This window comes from Sinocyclocheilus grahami, unplaced genomic scaffold, assembly GCF_001515645.1.
Source record: "Sinocyclocheilus grahami isolate Dianchi unplaced genomic scaffold, SAMN03320097.WGS_v1.1 scaffold124.1, whole genome shotgun sequence".
NCBI lineage: Eukaryota > Metazoa > Chordata > Actinopteri > Cypriniformes > Cyprinidae > Sinocyclocheilus > Sinocyclocheilus grahami.
The window spans coordinates 1167606-1187946 of NW_015505303.1; the positions used below are offsets into that span (position 1 = coordinate 1167606).

A 20341-nucleotide genomic window follows, 5' to 3' on the forward strand; every position below is an offset into this window, starting at 1 on the left:
CCTCGTCGTGACCCGTGTCTGAAGCATACATTGAAAAAACACCAACAACACGTTGGCCGGCGACAGCCATGACGTCACTACCGGTGCGACTATAGTATAAATAGGCACCGGGAGAACACATCATCCTCTTCTTCGTCTTCATTGACTGTTTTGTTTGAAGCGTGCATTTCTGTGGTAAGAGCGATCTCTATTCATATCATTATGGTGAGCACTAGCAAAGCGTTTAGAGGATGTGTGCATCCGTGTTGTCTTTGTTTAACATCTGATGACACACACGATCTATGCGTTATTTGTTTGGGCGAAGAGCACGCACGCGATGTCTCCGAGGGGGCAATCGGCGTGCACTGCGAGCGTTTTTCCAATGAAAAAGCTCTGCTCTCGTATGTCTCTCTTTTCGAGGAAAGAGGGGCAGCCATCTGCGATTCAGGACCCACCGCTGCTGAGGCACGGAGGTGAATGAGCTCGTGGGGATCGCAGGTAGATCTGGCCAATGAGTTTGAAGAGGGGTTTTCCCTCTCACGATCGTCGGCTGTGGACGAGAGTGAACCGTTGGAGGATGATGTTATTTCATTAACATTGTCTGATCCAGGGGCCAGTGCTCTGCTTGGTTCGGCCCAGCAACAGCAGGAAATGTCTGAGGAGGGCAAAGAAGCTGAGGCTGAGCCTTCCCAATCCTCCTGCCCTGCGTATGATGAGCTTTTGAAAGTTATGGATCGCGCCACGGCGAGGCTTTACTTGCCGTGAAGCGGGCGAAGAAAGTGACGTCGCGAGGTCATCTCGATGAACGTTATTTTTCTGGCCATAACCCTCCAGCTCAGGTGAGCCTTCCTTTCTTCCTGTTTTCCATACAGAGATTGAGAAGGAATGGAAGAGGCCGTTGACCATCCAGCATACGAGTTATGCCAACATCGAGGCAATGCGCGAAAGCGGTTATGAGAAGATGCCCCTATGGAGAGACGCTGGCCAGCTATCTCTCTATGGATGAGACGTCCTCTTTTAAGACTCCCTCCTTGACATCTCGCTCTAATGCCAGGGCATACGCAGCAGCAGCAGGTCGAGCTGTCGCTTCATTGCACATGATGGTGATGCTCCAAGCATATCAGGCTGACCTGCTGAAAGACCTGGATAAAGGCGAGGGCCTTTCTCCTGATGAGCTAGCTGAGTGAGCCGCACCACGGATCTTGCTCTCCGTGCTACTAAGCAGGCTGCCTCTGCTAGTGGCAGGTCCATGGCGGTTATGGTAGTGACGGAGGGACATCTGTGGGTGAACCTAGCAGATATCGGGAAAAAAGAGAGGGGCTTTCTTCTAGATGTGCCGGTTTCGCCTTCCGTATTTTTTGGTACCTCCGTTGAGACGGTGGTCGAGAAGTTCAGGGAGGCAAAGGCGCGCTCAGTGGCCTTCACAAAGGTCCGGGTCTGAGCCCGAACAACCCAGGGGTCCTGGCCAGTCTCGGTTTGAGGATCAGAGACGGGCACAGAAGGCTAGTGTCGCGGCTCGCGCTCCTCCCCCACCCGTGGGTAGGGGTAGGAAGATTCGTGGGTCAAAAGGAAGGTAGGTAAAAGACCTAAGAGATGTGATCCAGACAGGGCGTCAGTGCTTTTGTCCAGATCAGAGTGATACCTCAGTATTTACTAATTTCCTTCGGGGGTCTTACATTTGCCCTTATCTTACCCTTCCTAATTCCCCTGTAACCCCCTCTGCTGGGTTCAGAAACCGGGTGCTCGACTTGCAGTGTTTATTTCACTTGTCGATATATGTCCAGACGGTACGATAAACCGGATTTCGGCTTCATACTTCCTGGATTATGCGGCCAGGTCACAGACTTCTGCGGGAGCCTTCTTGATCATTAGGCCCCTGGCACGGCACTGCAAAAATTTCCTGGACGTCCGGGCTGGGCTTATGCTTTCAGGCTGCCCTGTCTGGTCTACCGTATCTAGGTCACCCCGAGGGGCCTCCCGATCACCAGGATATCCCCTCTTGCTGAGGCATCGAGCGGGAAGTATAGGTGGCATTTGCGAGAACCTTCTTGTGTAATGCTGTCTCAGGCAGTGCTCCCCTCAACTTAGAGGGTTGTATTTGAGCTTGCCTCTCCCATTTGGCTCAGTACTTCCGGGTATCTGTGAGCAGATGCTTGGAAAACTCTTGAATGGTAAGTGCACACGTATAAGCTTTGCGCACTTTCTAAAAATCCACATAAGTGGTAAGTGTGCACGTTATGCTTTGCGCACTTTCTAAAATCCACATAAGTGGTAAATGATCACGTTATGCTTTGCCCACTTTTCTGAAATCCTGTATGGTAAGGGTTATTAGCCTCGTTCCCTTTCTCTGAGTTGGTTTAGACTCCGGTACCTTGGGTTCCACTCAACTAGTGTGTCTCTGTCGACACACTCTGGAAGCATCGCTCCCCTCACCATTGAGGGTTATTGTGAGCATGGTGCTTTCTTTCGAGCGTTTAATTCTCTCTGAGGAGTTGGATTCCTCGCACCATGGGCGGTTCTCGTGGTAGTGCTGAGCAGTGCTTCCCTTTTATCAAAGGGTTACCTATGAGCACGCTACTCCTTCTGAATTCGGAGTTCTCCTCTCACGTGAGAATTTAGTTCTCTGTTTTTCTCAGAGCACCTGAAACCAGCAGCATCAGGCGAATTAGGCCCTTCCTCTGCCTCTCTGATGCGCTGAATTTTTTTGCTAGCTTGCAGTACACTTACCCTTCTGATTCTAACAATCGCGCTGTAGTTCGAGCCCCCCGTCTCGTTGAGAGCTGGGTTTGTGCTCCCTCAGCTAAGGTAAATTACTGCTAGCCGTTCCAGCATTGGAACATGCTGTAGGTCAACTTGACTGAGAACTGGGTGCGTTGCTCCCACAGCTAAGTAAATTATTGCTAGCTGTTCCAGCTTTGGAACATGCTGCAGGTTGAGCCTCCTCTTGTTTGAGAACTGGGGGTGTTGCTCCCTCAGCTAAATAACTGCTAGCTGTTCCACCATTGGAACATGCTGTAGGTTGAGCTCCCTCTCGATTGAGAGCTGGATGTTTGCTCCCTCAGCTACAGATTTACTGCTAGCCACTCCAGCATTATAAGCCTTAGATCGAGTTGATGACTTCTCAAACATAGCGTTTTGGGATGCACCATTTCCATCTATGGGCTGCTCTTTCAGAGTGTCATGAGAACCCCTTAGAACGGTATTTTTAAAATCCATGTTATGGTAAGTGTGCATGCTAAGTCTTTGTACACTTTCTCAAATCCACACTGTGGTAAGTTTGCACGCTAGTACTCTGTGTTCTTTTCTAATATCCTGTATGGTAAGAGCTACGCGCAGCAGCCTCGTGCTCTTTCTGAGTGGTTTAAAACCCCGGTTCCACCTTGGGCACCACTCTACCTATGTATCCTCTAGATAACTACTTTAACAGGGTGTTGCTACTAAGGGTCTGTTGAGACAGTTCCTTTAGCATATGCAGAGCGTGCGGTAGCCCCTGTGTGACAGGCCAAGACTTAGTATGATTCTAGACTCTTGATCGTATTCCCTTAAAGGAATCGATTTCTGATTCCAAGCCTTGAGCTCTACCCCGGGCCCAGGAGTTCTGTCCCTAACAGGTAAGTTTTTGGGGGTATGTAGCCTAGGCCTTTGGCCGTAGGGAATAATGTCACTGACAGCCGTCTAACGTCCCAGGGGCAACTCCCATGGCAATATGGTAGAGTTGGTACTTAGTGCTCGCCATGGTTCTGGCATGCACTCCCCTCAGCATGGTGGCATGGGTATACCGTTCCCCATAGCGACCCCTAGAGGACGCAGTGTCTCATTCCCTACTCAGGGAACCATGGTTACATAAGTAACCTGAGACGTTTTCACCCACCTGTTTACGTTCACTTAATCCATAACTGACTGTATTTAGTAATTTAGACATTTGGACCGCTGTGTGTGTATTTGAGCACGCTGTATATGAGAACTGAAGAAGTGGAGCATGTGCAAGAGGGAGCACTGCTATCAGCGCAATTCCGCCTATCCCGCCTTCACTAACTTTAAGTTAATCAACAACGAATTGTGACTCCTGGGAAAAACGGGACGTCTGGTCACCCTACCCCTTCGGGTGCTGAGGCCATTGTTTCAGTTCGCTAGTTTGCGTTTTATTAGCCTATCTGTCCACTGCGGCTGCCATACTGAGACTAGATATGCAAACGCCCCTTATCCGATTGCAATCTAATGACAGGGACGCACATGTTGAAAGAGGACAGTTAGCCTATTCTATAGGATGTATTTTGAATGTCCTGTAGTCCTCAGATAACATATAGTCCCGTCTTGTCTAGTTTTAATGAAGACACGGTATAAATTTCGTCATAATTTCGTCATTAGATATTAGATTTAGCTCGCCAATGTCTCGTCTTAGTCACAGAAAAAATGTTCCTTAACGAATCTTTTTCGTCTTCGTTGACGAAATTAACACTGGTACATAGTACAGGTGCATCTCAATAAATTAGAATGTCATGGAAAAGTTCATTTATTTCAGTAATTCAACTCAAATTGTGAAACTCGTGTATTAAATAAATTCAATGCACACAGACTGAAGTAGTTTTAGTCTTTGGTTCTTTTAATTTTGATGATTTTGGCTCACATTTAACAAAAACCCACTAATTTACTATCTCAACAAATTAGAACACTTCATAAGACTAATAAAAAAACATTTTTAGTGAATTGTTGGCCTTCTGGAAAGTATGTTAATTTACTGTACATGTACTCAATACTTGGTAGGGGCTCTTTTTGCTTTAATTACTGCCTCAATTCGGCGTGGCATGGAGGTGATCAGTTTGTGGCACTGCTGAGGTGGTATGTCATCTCATCTGCATTTTTTGGTCTCTTGTTTCTCATTTTCCTCTTGACAATACCCCATAGATTCTCTATAGGGTTCAGGTCTGGTGAGTTTGCTGGCCAGTCAAGCACACCAACACCATGGTCATTTAACCAACTTTTGGTGCTTTTGGCAGTGTGGGCAGGTGCCAAATCCTGCTGGAAAATGAAATCAGCATATTCAAAAAGCTGGTCAGCAGAAGGAAGCATGAAGTGCTCCAAAATTTCTTGGTAAACCGGTGCAGTGACATTGGTTTTCAAAAAACACAATGGACCAACACCAGCAGATGACATTGCACCCCAAATCATCACAGACTGTGGAAACTTAACACTGGACTTCAAGCAACTTGGGCTATGAGCTTCTCCACCCTTCCTCCAGACTCTAGGACCTTGGTTTCCAAATGAAATACAAAACTTGCTCTCACCTGAAAAGAGGACTTTGGACCACTGGGCAACAGTCCAGTTCTTCTTCTCCTTAGCCCAGGTAAGACGCCTCTGACGTTGTCTGTGGTTCAGGAGTGGCTTAACAAGAGGAATACGACAACTGTAGCCAAATTCCTTGACACGTCTGTGTGTGGTGGCTCTTGATGCCTTGACCCCAGCCTCAGTCCATTCCTTGTGAAGTTCACTCAAATTCTTGAATCGATTTTGCTTGACAATCCTCATAAGGCTGCGGTTCTCTCGGTTGGTTGTGCATCTTTTCCACACTTTTTCCTTCCACTCAACTTTCTGTTAACATGCTTGGATACAGCACTCTGTGAACAGCCAGGTTCTTTGGCAATGAATGTTTGTGGCTTACCCTCCTTTTGAAGGGTGTCAATGATTGTCTTCTGGACAACTGTCAGATCAGCAGTCTTCCCCATGATTGTGTAGCCTAGTGAACCAAACTGAGAGACCATTTTGAAGGCTCAGGAAACATTTGCAGGTGTTTTGAGTTGATTAGCTGATTGGCATATCACCATATTCTAATTTGTTGAGATGAATATGTGGGTTTTTGTTAAATGTGAGCCAAAATCATCACAATTAAAAGAACCAAAGACTTAAACTACTTCAGTCTGTGTGCACTGAATTTATTTAATACACGAGTTTCACAATTTGAATTGAATTACTGAAATAAATGAACTTTTCCACGACATTCTAATTTATTGAGATGCACCTGTATTTAAGGATACCTAATATATAAGTGGGACCATATTTTGTTTGCATTTTGTACTTAACTATGCTGAATATTATATATATTACAACTACGAAACATATATATATTACAACTACGAAACAAACATACATTATAAAACATACCTAGAAATATGTATATTATTTTGTATATAGTGAAAAACATTTGTTTGATGCTTCTAAGACCCTTAAGTCATTTTCAAAATTTTAACAAAACTTCATCTGCGATAACTTTACCTAGCTGGCACATTTGAATTAGAATCAGCCAAATTCAAAACAATAATGCTCAGTACTACATCTCACATATGTGTTGTCTTTAGTTTCAGAAGAGATATAATTAGCTTCTCAAATAATAATAATAATAATAATAATATTCAATAAATTCTTCTAAGATCAATTTATCTTGCTGTATGTCAACAATTATAAAAAAAAATTCCAGTTTTATTTTCGCAAAGTAATATTATGAGAAACACCTGAGACAAAGATACTAAAATGACACTGATAGCTGAGAGCTCAATTAAGTCTTCTGAGTTGTAAAAAGAATAACAGTGTTTTCCTCTAGTTGAGCATTGCACATAGGCCCTGCATGAACATAGATATTTTGCACTTAGAAGACCAAAATGTTTCAGAACTCTACAGAAATACATGTTTAACAGTGCTTATTTGGTGCAGACTCAACAGATTCAACAGTCTGTAAATCTACAGAATCCTTAATGAATTCAGGCAAGAGAGAAATTCCAGTAGTGTGGGAACGATGCTGGTGTCCAAAACAGCATTCTTGTGAAATAAGTTGTATGCGGTGATCTGCAATCTACCATGATCAGTTTTGATTTATTGGCAAGTCACTTAAGCTATACAAAATCATGCGGTATAGACCGACAAAGCCGAATCATGCTCTCGATGGAAAACGCAGGAGTTCATGGTGAGGTCAAGCTCCTGCAGTAACCTTTTATGGAGTGTCAGAAGCATCACAAGTAGACATCTGCGTTACTTCCTGTACAGCTTCCCTCGCTCTTGATCAGCACAATGAACATAATGTACAAGACAGTCATTGGCATGTCTCTCCACTCTGCTGTCTGAGGGATGTGATAGTAGGAGTGGAATGTGACACCAAATGGATCTGGAGACACAAGCGGCGCTGGGAGGATCCAGATCTTCCCTGCACAGGATCAGAGAGCCAAGTAAACAAGCGATAACACCTACAAATGGCCGTGGTGATAAGAGTGCTTTCAGTCACACGGCCATGGGGGATATTTGATTCGTCTCTGTCATGGTGAATAGAGAAAAGGAGATTCCCACTGTGTCAAGTCCAGGTCACCCAAAGCCCTGCAGCAGGAGAGCAGCTTTTTATGGACACCAGGCTGTGTGTTTTGGAGGTTGTCAGTCCTCTCATCAACCAGCCAAAGTCATCACACACAGAACAAAGACACAGTTCTTCTCATCTGACAATGTGTTTGAATATCTGTGTGTATATGTAGCGTACATAGGGTCCGTTCTTGTTGTCATGCAGTTAGTGCATCATATCTGCTTTGAGATCACTTCCAGTCTCTGCATGCCGAGCATGATTTGATTAATTTGGTCCATTAGTACTTATCTTGCATGATAATATACATAAACACGAGAGTAAAACTGAAGATGAACATAGTGAGCCTGCCACCAAATGTATTGGACCACCAGAGCAGCAGCCCCATGGGAGAGAAAAACATCTCCCTTATTTACTGCCACCACCCACCCAATAATTAATCAAAAATGGGCCGTTGCATTACGCATGAGGTTTCCAGATACAGAACAATCCACATTATATCGCATCCGAGGGACTATAAAAGCTGTTTAATTGACTGGAGATGCCAGTAAACAGCTGCACAATACAATTCGCAAGAGTACACGATTGTGTTCAAGCCTGGTTTGCAAGAATTACATGTTCTGTATATGATAATATGTTCAACTCCAGGTAGGAGCAGAGAAGGACCTCCTAGAAGGAAAGAACTTTCCTGCAATGCAGGAAGCATTTTTCTTGGATGGCTGTTTATACTTGCCTTTTTCATAAAACAAGACTGATTATATATCTTTCAAGTAGATAACAAGCCCAGCATAAATACAGCAAGCTAGTTCTTTATCTTAGCAAGTAGCATGTAACAATATACTACTACTAATAGTAGGCATAGATTCAGCAAGGTGCTGGAAACATTGCTCCGAGATTTTGACAAATATTGACATGATATATCACACAGTTGCTTCAGATTTGTCAGCTGCATATCCATGATGCGAATCTCCCATTCCACCATCTCCCAAAGGTGCTCTATTGGATTGAGATCTGGTGACTGTGGAGGCCATTTGAGTATAGTGAACTCATTATCATGTTCAAGAAACCAGTTTGAGATGATTTGTGCTTTGAGACATGTTATTCTACTGGAAGTAGCCATCACAAGATGGGTACACCGTGGTCATAAAGGGAAGGACATACTCAGGTAAGCTGTGGTGTTTAAATGATGCTCAGTTTGGCACCAAAGTGTGTCAAGAAAATAACTCCCACACAGGGCCAGATTAACATAAGGGCTAGGCAGGGCTGAAGCCCCAAGGCCTGAGCAACGAGGGGGTCCATGATTGGTTGTGGAGGAAAGGAAAGGTACGCCTATATTGATTGGCCAATGGGAGCTCCCAAACTCACACATATTATTTATCCTTGTCAAATGACTGCACTATTTCTCTCAAAAAGTTATGAGTGATGCAGTGTCTTTCTACTCATTAAAAGTAGTGTCTTAATAACCTCAGCTTTACTGGAGTGCATGAGAAACAAACACCAAAAGCCATGTAATGAAATTACACTACCTGCTTAAACTGCACAGCGTGAGAGAACAGCTGGACCAGACCAGTGACTGGCACAGCGCTTACGAACTAGATTGACGCTGTCGCCGCTCTATGGAAGTGACAACCAGCGTTTGATACATTATAATTCGACACATGATACGCACACCATTATATGTGAACAAAGACTCTGTGGGGAAGCTGGATGAATCCAGATTTAATAGCTCCATGTAAACTGAAGTCTTGAGGTAATCTGTACCCAACAGAAAATGCAAGCATTTCAGTCCACACAGCACCACCCCATACAGTTTTACCATACAGTTACTAAAGCTGTAGAAATATGGCATTATGGTCATTATTAATATTAATGTCACTATTGTTATAAGCTACTAATATTAAATATTGAGTAATTTAAGGGCAAAACGTAGATTTTATAGAGATTGTTTTAGTTTCAAGTATTCAAGAAAATATCAACAATATGTATTACTATTTGTTTCTGTCCTGTATTTATTAACAAATTATTTATTTATGGATATGCTGAATTTTAGCTCTCATATATATGATGTTAAAGAGCAAGTCATATGGGTTTTTGAAAAATATCTCTTTTGCAATTTATAACGTAGCTATCCTTAAATGAAAACTATCTGCAAAGTTGTTAAACAAAAAAGTGCTTAATAATTATAGACATTGTCTCTCAAAAGAGAGTCGATTCTGAATCGCCTTAACGAGTCGTCATATTTTCAAATCTTTTGCCTGTTACCAGTATACGTCACTGGGTAACACATTTGCATAATCCCCGCCTGCCAGTGAAATACGAACAGAGTCTGACCTGCCCACAAACACTTCCACTAGTTAGTGTGTTTACATAATGTCGAGAAGACGCTGTGTTGAAGGATACCACAGAAATACAATTCGAACCTTTTGCTGTGTGCATGTCATTTTACCAAGGACTGCTTCTCTAATCTTGGCTTTTATCTTTGTTGGCTTCTAATCTTCTTAATTTGGGCTAACAAGCTCTCCAAACCACAACCTGTAAGTACGATTGATACGTTATGTGTACATTTTCAATTGAGTGCTCAAAATATCAAGTTTGTGTGCTAATATGTGATGTATACCTAGCGCAGCTTTAGGTTTCCAGGTAAAGCACGATATTACTGTCTTACTGAAGTAGTTCTGATAATTCGCTGTGAACCCACTATTTCCTAGGAATGTGTCGATTAATGTAGACTGATGTTGTTCTAATTACTTCGTTTAATAATAAAGAATGTAGTATAGCACACAGACTTTATAATCATTGTGAAATTTCTGTTTATTTTGCTGCACCGGCAGTTATAGTGTTAATGCGGGAGAGACGAGAGAGTTAGTTAGGCTGGTGCGCCTGTGATACAGTTGTTCTGCGTTCTGATTAAAAGTTAAGACAGAGCGTCTTTTGTCTGTCCTTCTTCAAACATTACAGTAGACATATTTTGGTTTACAAACTATTGTTTCATCAGTTAGTCACGTTAGCACTCGGCTAACGTATCCACCATTATTGTTTTAAGTGTTCACAGTTTAGCAGCTAAATTTTAGCTGTGGGCACGATTCACTTGCATAAGTATTTTATGTCGTTATTATAAGAATGGATTGGAGCACTATATTATTGTTCTATGTAAAGGTGCTTTGTCAGTAGCGCTCACTAATGCTGAGTTCACACTGTACGATTTTAGCCCGATTTTTCACTCGCCGCCAGGTTTTGCGAATTCGCCGACAAATGCCTGAAATCGGAGGCAAATCGGTGTTCGGTCACACGAGTGACAATCACGCAGTGTGAATTATCAAAGACGCAATCTGAGAGAATCGCCAACGCGTCGCCAACGCCCGTGAAATATTTGGCATGTTAAATATCTGGAGCTGTTGGCGATTCACAATCCTGCTGTGTGAAATGAGTTCTGACTGAAAAACACATCGGCGATGACCTACAGCCAATGAGAGAGCACGATACAGGGCAGTGGGAATTTCGGGGAGGAGGTATATGAAACGTAGTTTGTGGACCAGTGTTGCCAAATCCGCGATTGCCGTCGGTTGTTTTTCATGTCAGCAGGTTGAAGCGACCCCAATAACGTGATATTTAGGCCCTGAAATGTGAATTGTACCAGGAGAACCCCGCCAAAAAAATTTGTAATTTACCCCCCGAACGCGGGGGACCCCCTCGAAAGCAATTGGGTTATTTTCAGGCTCGTTTTGAGTAGTAATTGGGTGGGATTTGTACCGAAAACCTGGCAACCCTGCACCAGACAGAGCTGTCGGTGATTCTTCCTATTGTAAAGTTATGCAGTGTGCAACCTCCTGTAGTCGTTCCATCATGCAGTGTGAACACAGCAACAACTGAATGCTACCCCAGATAGTCATTCAGTGTGAAACCAACAGTGATGCGATGTCTTTGAAAATTGTGCAGTGTGAACTCGGCATAACTTGCTCAAGGACTCCTCTCTGTGCCAATCACAGCAGGCTTGGCCAGCTGACCAATCAGAGCAGAGTAAGCTTATGGAAGGGAGGAGTTTGCTCTGAACTTACTTGGAATTAATCGTTTCGAAATCATTGGCAAATTACTAATATTAAATGTATATTCTGAGAAAATTACAATGTTTTCTGACCTTAGATGCATTTAAACCTGTTGTAGGGGACTCCAACACAATATTAGGACACTTTAAAATACCATATGACCTGCTCTTTAATGAATTAATGCTTTTAAAATGTTGTAGTCTAGAATATTTAGTATGCATATTCCTTGTATTTCTGTGTTGGAGAATTAATGGAAAAAATTAAAAAAAGAACAACAACAATATTGTGACACCAAGATAGGCCATTATAAGGGGGCCATTTGGTTTGCTATAGCCCAAGGGCCCTATGTGTTCTTAATCCAGGCCTGCTCCCACATCATTTCACCAGCAGCCTGAACCGGTGATACAAAACAGGATGGATCCATGGTTTCATGTTGTTTACACCAAATTCTGACTCTACCATCTAAATGTCACAGAAATCATGACTCATCAGACCAGGCAACATTTTCCCAATCTTCATATTCAGATCAGCCCATCTTGCACCAACAGCCATGCCACATTCAAAGTCACTTAAATTACATTTCTTCGCCATTCCGATGCTCGGTTTGAACTTCAGCAGATTGTCTTGACCAACACTGTGTCTATACCGGATGTGACCGCTGTTGCACTGTCTTTTGTCATGTAATGTCATGCTGCTCATGTCTGGTGTAGACACAGTGCAAGGCTACAAGTCTAAATGCAATGAGTGATTGGCTGATCAGTTAAACAGAGGCATTTAATAAAGTGGCCGGTGAGTGCGTGTATGTATATATATATATATATATATATATATATATATATATATATATATATATATATACTGTATATATACACATGTGTGTGTATAGTTATTTATATAATTGTAATTGTATGCCACTTGATATTAACTGTGGAACTGCACCTGATTTTATAGGCCAAAAAACATAGAAAACCACTTCTGTAAAAAAAACAGCTTGTTGGCTTATTTCAAGGTCTAAAACTTTGTATAATTTATTTGATAAATGTATATGGACAAAATACATCAGGACCAATGGCCACTGCAAATGTGGGTAATCTCTTTACAAGTACAGAGTTTATTTAAAATTCTTTAGTCAAATATAAAATTATGTCTGGGGAGTTTGGCACAGGGGGCAAGGCCTTGCCTGCTAAAACTCAATTGAGCTACAAAATGTGCAATAAGATGATGTCAACAAATGCTAGTGGACAAAGTACTGTACCCTTATAATGACTGCGAGGCACTGAATTCAGTTTAGGTTAAGCACTTTACATATGCAGCTACATCATAATTTTGATCATTTTTTCTTTTTGGATCAAGATGTCATTAACTTCAATGCAGTTTAAGATTTCTGAGGTTAGAAGATAAGCAGTAAAATAAACAACATGCTGGGAAAATGACTGAAGACAAGGAGAACGTCCCTCTTCAACCCCCACCGATCAACGTAATAGAAACATCACAATAACTACCACAGAGAAAAAGCCTTTTCCCAACCGCATAATATAAACTGACATTTCCATCTGTTCAATGGTTCCTCAATGAAATACAAATCAAACATGACATGAAAAATGAAAGGTCTGGAACACATGAGAGGATCCTGACAGTCTTTATCCTGGAGAACAGCTGAAAGTCACGCAGCATTTGTTTTGCTGTAATTTTAGGTTAGGTTCATTTTTAAACTATTGGATGTGTATAAACTTGTGTGTCATGTACAGGTACTCACCAGGGTTGCCTTTTCTTCCACGTTTTCCTGGAGGACCTGTGAAAAGAGGGTAACGGTGGGTGAATTGCATATATTTATGTATAATTTATGACTTTGATTGGTCAATGACCATTACAGCTGTGGTCATACTAGAGAAATATCAGTGAAATTTCACATGCAAAAAAAAATCCATCTGTCTACTCTAAATAGTGTAGTGATGTATGAAGCACCATCCACACATTAATCATTGTAAAACAAAGCAGCTTTCTGTATGACCAATTAAATTGTATGTGTGATATAAACTATTGTCTTTAGCAACAGCCTGTGCAGATATCACTGATCCCTTCCTCAATGTGAGAGGAACATATCCTTTTCCACAAGCTGGGCTGATCTGTTCTGGTGGAAACTTCCCCGGGAGTCTCCACCCCCAGATAAGAGAGGTGGGAAAAGATGCCTTGCGACAGACACAAGGAAAGACGATTTTTGTAGTCCCCTTCTGCAGCATAATAGTAGCCAAGAATGACATCATATACTGTAGGTCCAGCCAAACAAACACAAAGACCTCTTCTCACAAAGTAAAGTAGCAGAAACAAGAGAAAATAGAGGAAGGCTGAATTTAGCAGATCCCAGAAAGCTTTGAGAAAAGCTGAATTACATTTACGCATTTGGCAGTGCCATGCTCTACTGAACTACAGGAAAACACTACAAAAGTTTGTGTTGTAGCGTCTGGACCAATCAAAAACACAATTTTTCATTTGATTTAACAAATCAGTTATTCATTAGATTAACAAGTCGTCACAGACCCCTCACCCAATAGACTGGGCGCCAAGATGTCTGCGAATGACCACAGGCCACTGGTTACCATGGCAACCACGACACCTTTGCTAGACCAGATAAATTTATGACCTAATGGCATGTTGAGAATTACCCCTCTCACTACAATTTCCATAGGAAAGACACAGTGCACAGTAGAAATGGACTCTTCTCTAATTAATCCATAGGAAAACCTTTCTTTGAATGAACACACATATCCTTCAGGTCACTGTGTATGTTGTCTTTGAGATTTTATACTGTTTTATGCAGGCTTATGATGGAAACACTCATTCCTGTCATCTTGCCTATATGTAACCCTACCATGTTTAGTATCTATGAATTCGCCTTCTGAAGATCTAAACGAGAGTGTATATTATATGTTGGTACATAGGCAATATATTAGTGTTCTTAGAATCATTCAGTAATTTCGATTCAAGTTCCATATGCAAATGACCATGCTTTCACACAAAGGGTCATAAAAATCCCCAGTATGTCCAACCTCCCGCTTGGGACGTCAGCCTTTCTCATTGGACAAGCCCATTTTGAGAGGCGGGAACCTTCCGAGACCTTAAAGGCCTCACACCAAGGACCCGCCCAGAGTCGGTGGTTCTGTTAGGTTTAGAGAAGATGTGAGCTACAACGCTCCAGGACATCCTAAGTTTTGTCCTTCGGCCTTGACTTTTCCATTCACCAAGATTCTCTGACGCAAACTGGTTCTTTTTCATCAACCAACAAAGATCAACTTGAACCTTTGGACTGCATCATGACTTTCTTTCAGACAGACAAGACGTGCAAGTATCAAACTTAGTCTTATTAATTGAATTTTTCACATAATTTACCTTTATTCCACACCTCTCTGTCCCTTCTCCTCTGAATGCGCTGATCATTTCCTGCTTTTATGAAGCCCCTCCCTCAGAAATACACGATGGGCTCTGATTGATTAGCTGGCCCAGTGTGTTGTGATTGGCTAAACCGCCTCTAGCACGCGTCTGAACGTCCCACCCCTCAACATAGTGGCATGTGCTCCGGTTGTATTGTAAACAATGACATCGTCTATATTGCTTATCAATTTGAGCCTGATTGAGACGCAGAGGATATTAGTGAAGAGGATCGCACAGAACCTGTGCAAGCACGGCTTTTAATGGTAGGCCTAAACTTTTTGTTTGTTGTTGTCTCATACTTTTAGATACTCTGTTATTTGTAAATGCTACTGCTTCTGTTAACTTTTAATATATGGTTTTATTCTGATTAAAGCTTTAATACAGTTCGGCAACCGCACGCGCGTCCATGTATAATGCTTCTCATAGCTATAGTATGTGAAAATAAGTGTATTCACTGAGCTGATGATCTGAATGAGAGAGAGAGATGCAGAGCGTGTGCAGAGCAGGGTGAGGCCAGGAACAGGATGAGAATGCTGCTTTAGAACATTGATTTTGAAACTTGTGAATCCATTATAATCGTTAGAAGACAGAATTGCGATTCATATATAAATAGATTTTTACGTGCAACCCTAGTTTTCTCTTCCTCTTCTCTAAAGCAGCGCAGCATGGCCTCACCCCCTTTGCTGTGTGTTCCCGGAGGCAGGGTTTATGGAAAATTCTGGGTTCTTGACATAACGGATCTGGGAAGTAACTCGTTGTAGTCCCTTACCAGTCGTTTTTGCAGGCATTAAACTGCCAGATTTTTAAAAGACGATATCTCTGCATTGAACTTTCAGCTTCGTAACTTTGCAAATATTGTTTATGATCAAACAGCAACATTACACACTAACTAACATTAAAAAAGTGAAATCGCAATCAACCACCCCGTTAACTACAATTTGAATACTAAATGGTTAGGATCAGGGGTGTCCAATCCTGCTCCTGGAGGGCAAAAGTACTGCAGAGTTTAGCCTCAACCAGCTTCAACACACTTGCCTGGAAGTTGGGTCTGAAGATGGTTTAGATGCTTCAGATGCATTTAATTAGGGTTGGAGATAAACTCTGCATGTCAGTGGCCATCCATGAACAGGTTTATACACTCCTGGTATAGACAATATAAATTCGTAATTTAAGATGCCACCACTAAAACACAGTAAAAAGCAGGATTATTTGCTTTGATCAATTTGAGATAATTTAATAAAAACATTTTTCATAATCGGAAGTTGCAGCCCTCCTAATGCTCCTTACTAGGAAGCAACAGCACTGAAGGTACATCTTCTTCTTCAACACATTTTATTGCATACAGTACTTCAGAAAAACTAGAAACTATAGTGGACCAAAAGTGACCTTTGTTCATTTTTCGGCTGTTTGTGCTACTTCTGACCTTTTCATAGATGCTCTTGTGTCTCATCTACATGGGCAGGGCTCTTCTGAGACCTTCTTTTTTTCCACTGAGATGGTATGCATCAAATTGATCAAGTTAGTGGCAAGTTAAGTACGGCATTTATTGATTTGCCAAACAACTGGGTGTAATAAAGATGTTTTCCCTCAGACAATACTGTACACATTGTTCTTTTACTGAAATTATATTATTCTAATGCACACAAGCTTTTATTTGTAGGAAAAAGACATACTTCTACCCCAACCTTTGCAACAGGCCCTGTGTTAAAAGGTGAGGCATATGACATTAATTTATAACTTTTATTACTCACATAAAACCTGATTATACTACAAAGTCTCAAAATTTGCAACCATGTTGAGTACAATATTTGTCATCAAATCATGCAAAGTGTATTTGGTGCTATTTAGCATTTGAGGGATTCACACAAAAAAAATGGAAATCATGGTCTGTGTGAAAATATTTCATGAACAATGACTGACAGCCATAATGTCTGGTTTTGAATATGTGAGTGTCATATGGAAGACATTTTGCACACTCTGCTCTACGCTCTGTGGTAATCTATACCAACACCCTTATAATGTCTCGCATAAACATCAGCTCCCCTCCACAGGGCATGAGCTGGGCGTGGGAGATTTATCACAGGGAAAAGCTGGGTCAGGCACTTTTTAGATTATGCATCTTTTACTGTTGAAATTACCCTTGCCAAATATGTTTGGAGGTAGAGTTCGCTTCCTGTTCTCCTCATTGAAACCACCATAATGCTTGTCAACAAGTTTACATTAAACTTCATGATGCCTGATGGCTTTTCCAAAAGCCTGTCTGTTAAGCCCTTTTGATAATATGAATATCTCTACAAATCCGCTGGTTCATCCTCTAACCTCCAGCTCGCTCCTCTCACTTCAGTCACATACACAAACTAATGTCTGTGTGACAATCACGAAGGCCCTATGTTAGCACTTTGCAGAAGTGTACTGTATATCTAAGCAATTACACACGCAAGAACGCTGCTGTTCCAAATCAATACCAACAGCATTATTAGAAGTATGATAGCTTTCATAAAACATTTCAACAAACAAAAAAAAATCGAGAAACATTTTAGACACAAATATTTTCACTTTGTCAGTTTTTGCTTCGCCAACGAAAGTAGGCTAGTCCAATCAAATCCAAAGCAGAATCTCTCGTTGGTTCAGTATATGACTCAAAAACTGTGTCTGAAATTGCCCTCTATACCCTTAGTGCACTAGGGCACAATATCAAGTACACACATTCCATTCCACAAAGTACCTCAAAGTGCATTCACGCCATGTTGTAATTATCATAATAACGAGATTCCAACTTGTAAAAGGCGTTCATATCCTTGTAGAATCATAATTACACCTGATAAGCTACAATTTGTATCACCTGACTGCTGCAGTGTCAGCCTATTTGGTGTTAATAGTGTTGCCACAGAAAAGCATAATTCCAAGTCCAAGGACATGAACAGCACAGAGTAGAACATCACGTGATTTGACAACATGTACAACATGGCGTGGATGCAGCATCAATAACACGTGTACAATGATGTACACTTAACAACTATCCACTAGTGAATACTCATTCATTGTCAGCGTTATGTCAAATCAATTCTGCGTCTCACCAGAAGATGGAATCGCCAGCACCTCCATGCATTCACGCATTTGGTATACTATATTAGTGGGCGTATAGGGGCCAGGATTGTCAACACATCCAAATACTGGCTCATAAAGATGGTCTCTTGTATCTTAATGCTCATAAAGACGAAGACGATTTTTCGTTCCTTGTTTTTTAATGATTGGTTGAGTGCATAATTAAAGGACTCGCTCATGAAGGTGTTTTTTTCTAAATGAATCAGTGTTTCTGAAAGAATCATTAACTCAAAGACAGACACTGATCGCCACCTACTGGCATAACAATATAAAACTACAGACAAAGTGCAAAAATGACTACCTAATGCAAAGAATCATAGTATAAAGACAAATCTGTTTCATTAAGTGCAATATAAATTAACCTGAATCAGCTCTTCAATATCAGTATTTAACTATGGATGTCATCAAAGTCACAAACAAAGCATTTGGGTCATTCACGTATTCTGGCTACAGCCAGTAACTTTAAATGCAGCAAGTTAATGAAATCCGGCACGTTCATGCAAGACATTTCCTTCGTGAATGCTTTGAGACCAACATGAGTGTACATAAAAAGGAACCAGCCCTCGATAACATTTACACCTAGCTTTCAAAAAGACTTGACGTTAATTAATTCCTTAACACTTTGATTGCAAAGTATTGTCAGGTGCTTGGAAAAGGGCTTCGGCCCTCCATCAGTGTTGTATTAGGAGCGGCCTGAGAGTGTGTAATTAAGGGGGTCTTTTATTCTGAATTCCTTGTGCATTAATTGAACAGGTGTTATATGTTAAGACGTTAATTTTTAACACCAGAGAACAGGCTCATTTGGCAGTAAGGGTGTGAAAAGAGGGAGGAAAAGCCGTTATTGCCCCCTCGTTATCCACCCACCCACCAAAGATCAAATTCAGACCAGACTGAGATGAAGACGGCTGATCCACATCTTAAGATATCAAGGCTCCGCTGCAGACCACTGCCGCCAACACCAACCAATAGTCTCAACTGCTACAATAGTTCATTCTGTTCATTCTCTCCTTGAACCACAGATGTTCTTTAACACCTTAATATGAAACTATTTTTCTTGGTTACACTAAAAACAGAAAAGTTACAGAAGATGTACATGCTGTGAACAGTGTATACAGTATAAGCCTACTAGGCAATGAAACATTTGTAGCATAGTGGTAGTACACTTTTCCAAACATGCTATTCTTGATCTGCTGGAAATTAAGATCACAGCATCTGATTCAAAAAGCATATTGTTAAAAAAAAAATAAAGTTAAACAAAGATCAAAGACTAGGATGAAAACCATGACTAAATTAACCCGTTAGGCCTATCTGAAAAGAATAGAAGACTCAAGATTTATACAACAGTGATGGCAGATGTTCAAAGCACCTACCTACCAGGACTAATATGCATCACTTTCATAAGATCTGCCTATGGAATATATAGGGCAGGGGTGTCCAAACCTGTTCATGGAGGGCCAATGTCCTGCAGAGTTTAGCTCCAACCAGCTCTAACACACTTGCCTAGAAGTTTGAAGATCTTGATTAGTTGGTTCAGGTGTGTTTATGGTTGGAGCTAAAGTCTGCAGGACAGTGGCCCTCCAGGAACAGGTTTGGTCACCCCTGATCTAGGGTGTATTTCTATTATGTAGTATTATGATGTCTTTAAAAGCTTCATGACATGAAATAGTGAGCATGGTTTGGCTGTGAATTGGAAATACTACCTTGGATGGCCAACAAAGAACTCAGGAATCTGCAATGCTTTTAAATTTCTCAAATAATTTTAAAGAAATGACTAGTTACACACTGAATTAAATGTGAATTTTGAAGTTGTTGAAATGTTTATTTTTTAGTTTGTAGTTTTATTTAATGTTTTTCATTGGAATATTAGTCAGTGTGCATGCCTCATTCATTAATCACCAATACTTTTTACAGATTTCATAGAATTAAAAAAATCTACTTAAATTGTATTTAATCTTAAAACATCCTGCATTACATCCTCCATTTCCTCTTTCAAATAATGTTCTTTAAAAGTTATCTTTCTGACAAACTTGACCAGATGGTTTGATCTTTCAGTTGATTCTTCACGTTGATTCTTTATCAGTATGTCATTATGTTTAAACTTACAATGGTCTTATCAAGCTCAGTATACTACGTGAATAAAACAGTAATATATTTGTTAAAGAAAATTTTTTTTGGTTTTGGCACTGAGCAAAAATACTGTGATTGTGGTGCATTAGCTAAGGCTGTTTTGATGTATTTGTAAATGATCTTCAAACCTTTAACCCCATGTTGAACCTCTGTATCCCAGTGATCGGTGTATCTCTCTCCTTGGAAGAGCTTTAGTGCAGATATCTGTCTCCATGGGCCTCTTTTCCTGCTACTGTCTACAGACATCTCTCACGATAGATATAAGACAATAAATCAAGTCTCTGCCTAGACTCTTATTTATGAGGGTTATAAATGGAAATCA

At 41.1% G+C, this 20341-nt stretch overlaps 1 protein-coding gene across 1 annotated transcript in view; it reads right to left on the reverse strand.

Annotated features, from left to right (window-relative positions):
* Positions 1-20341, reverse strand: part of LOC107590054 (collagen alpha-1(XXIII) chain-like) — a 132424-nt gene that overhangs the window by 57128 nt on the left and 54955 nt on the right. Inside the window, exon 3 of the mRNA XM_016278663.1 lies at positions 13115-13150. Within this exon, the coding sequence (XP_016134149.1) occupies positions 13115-13150 (36 nt within the window). The remainder of the gene's footprint in view (positions 1-13114; positions 13151-20341) is intronic.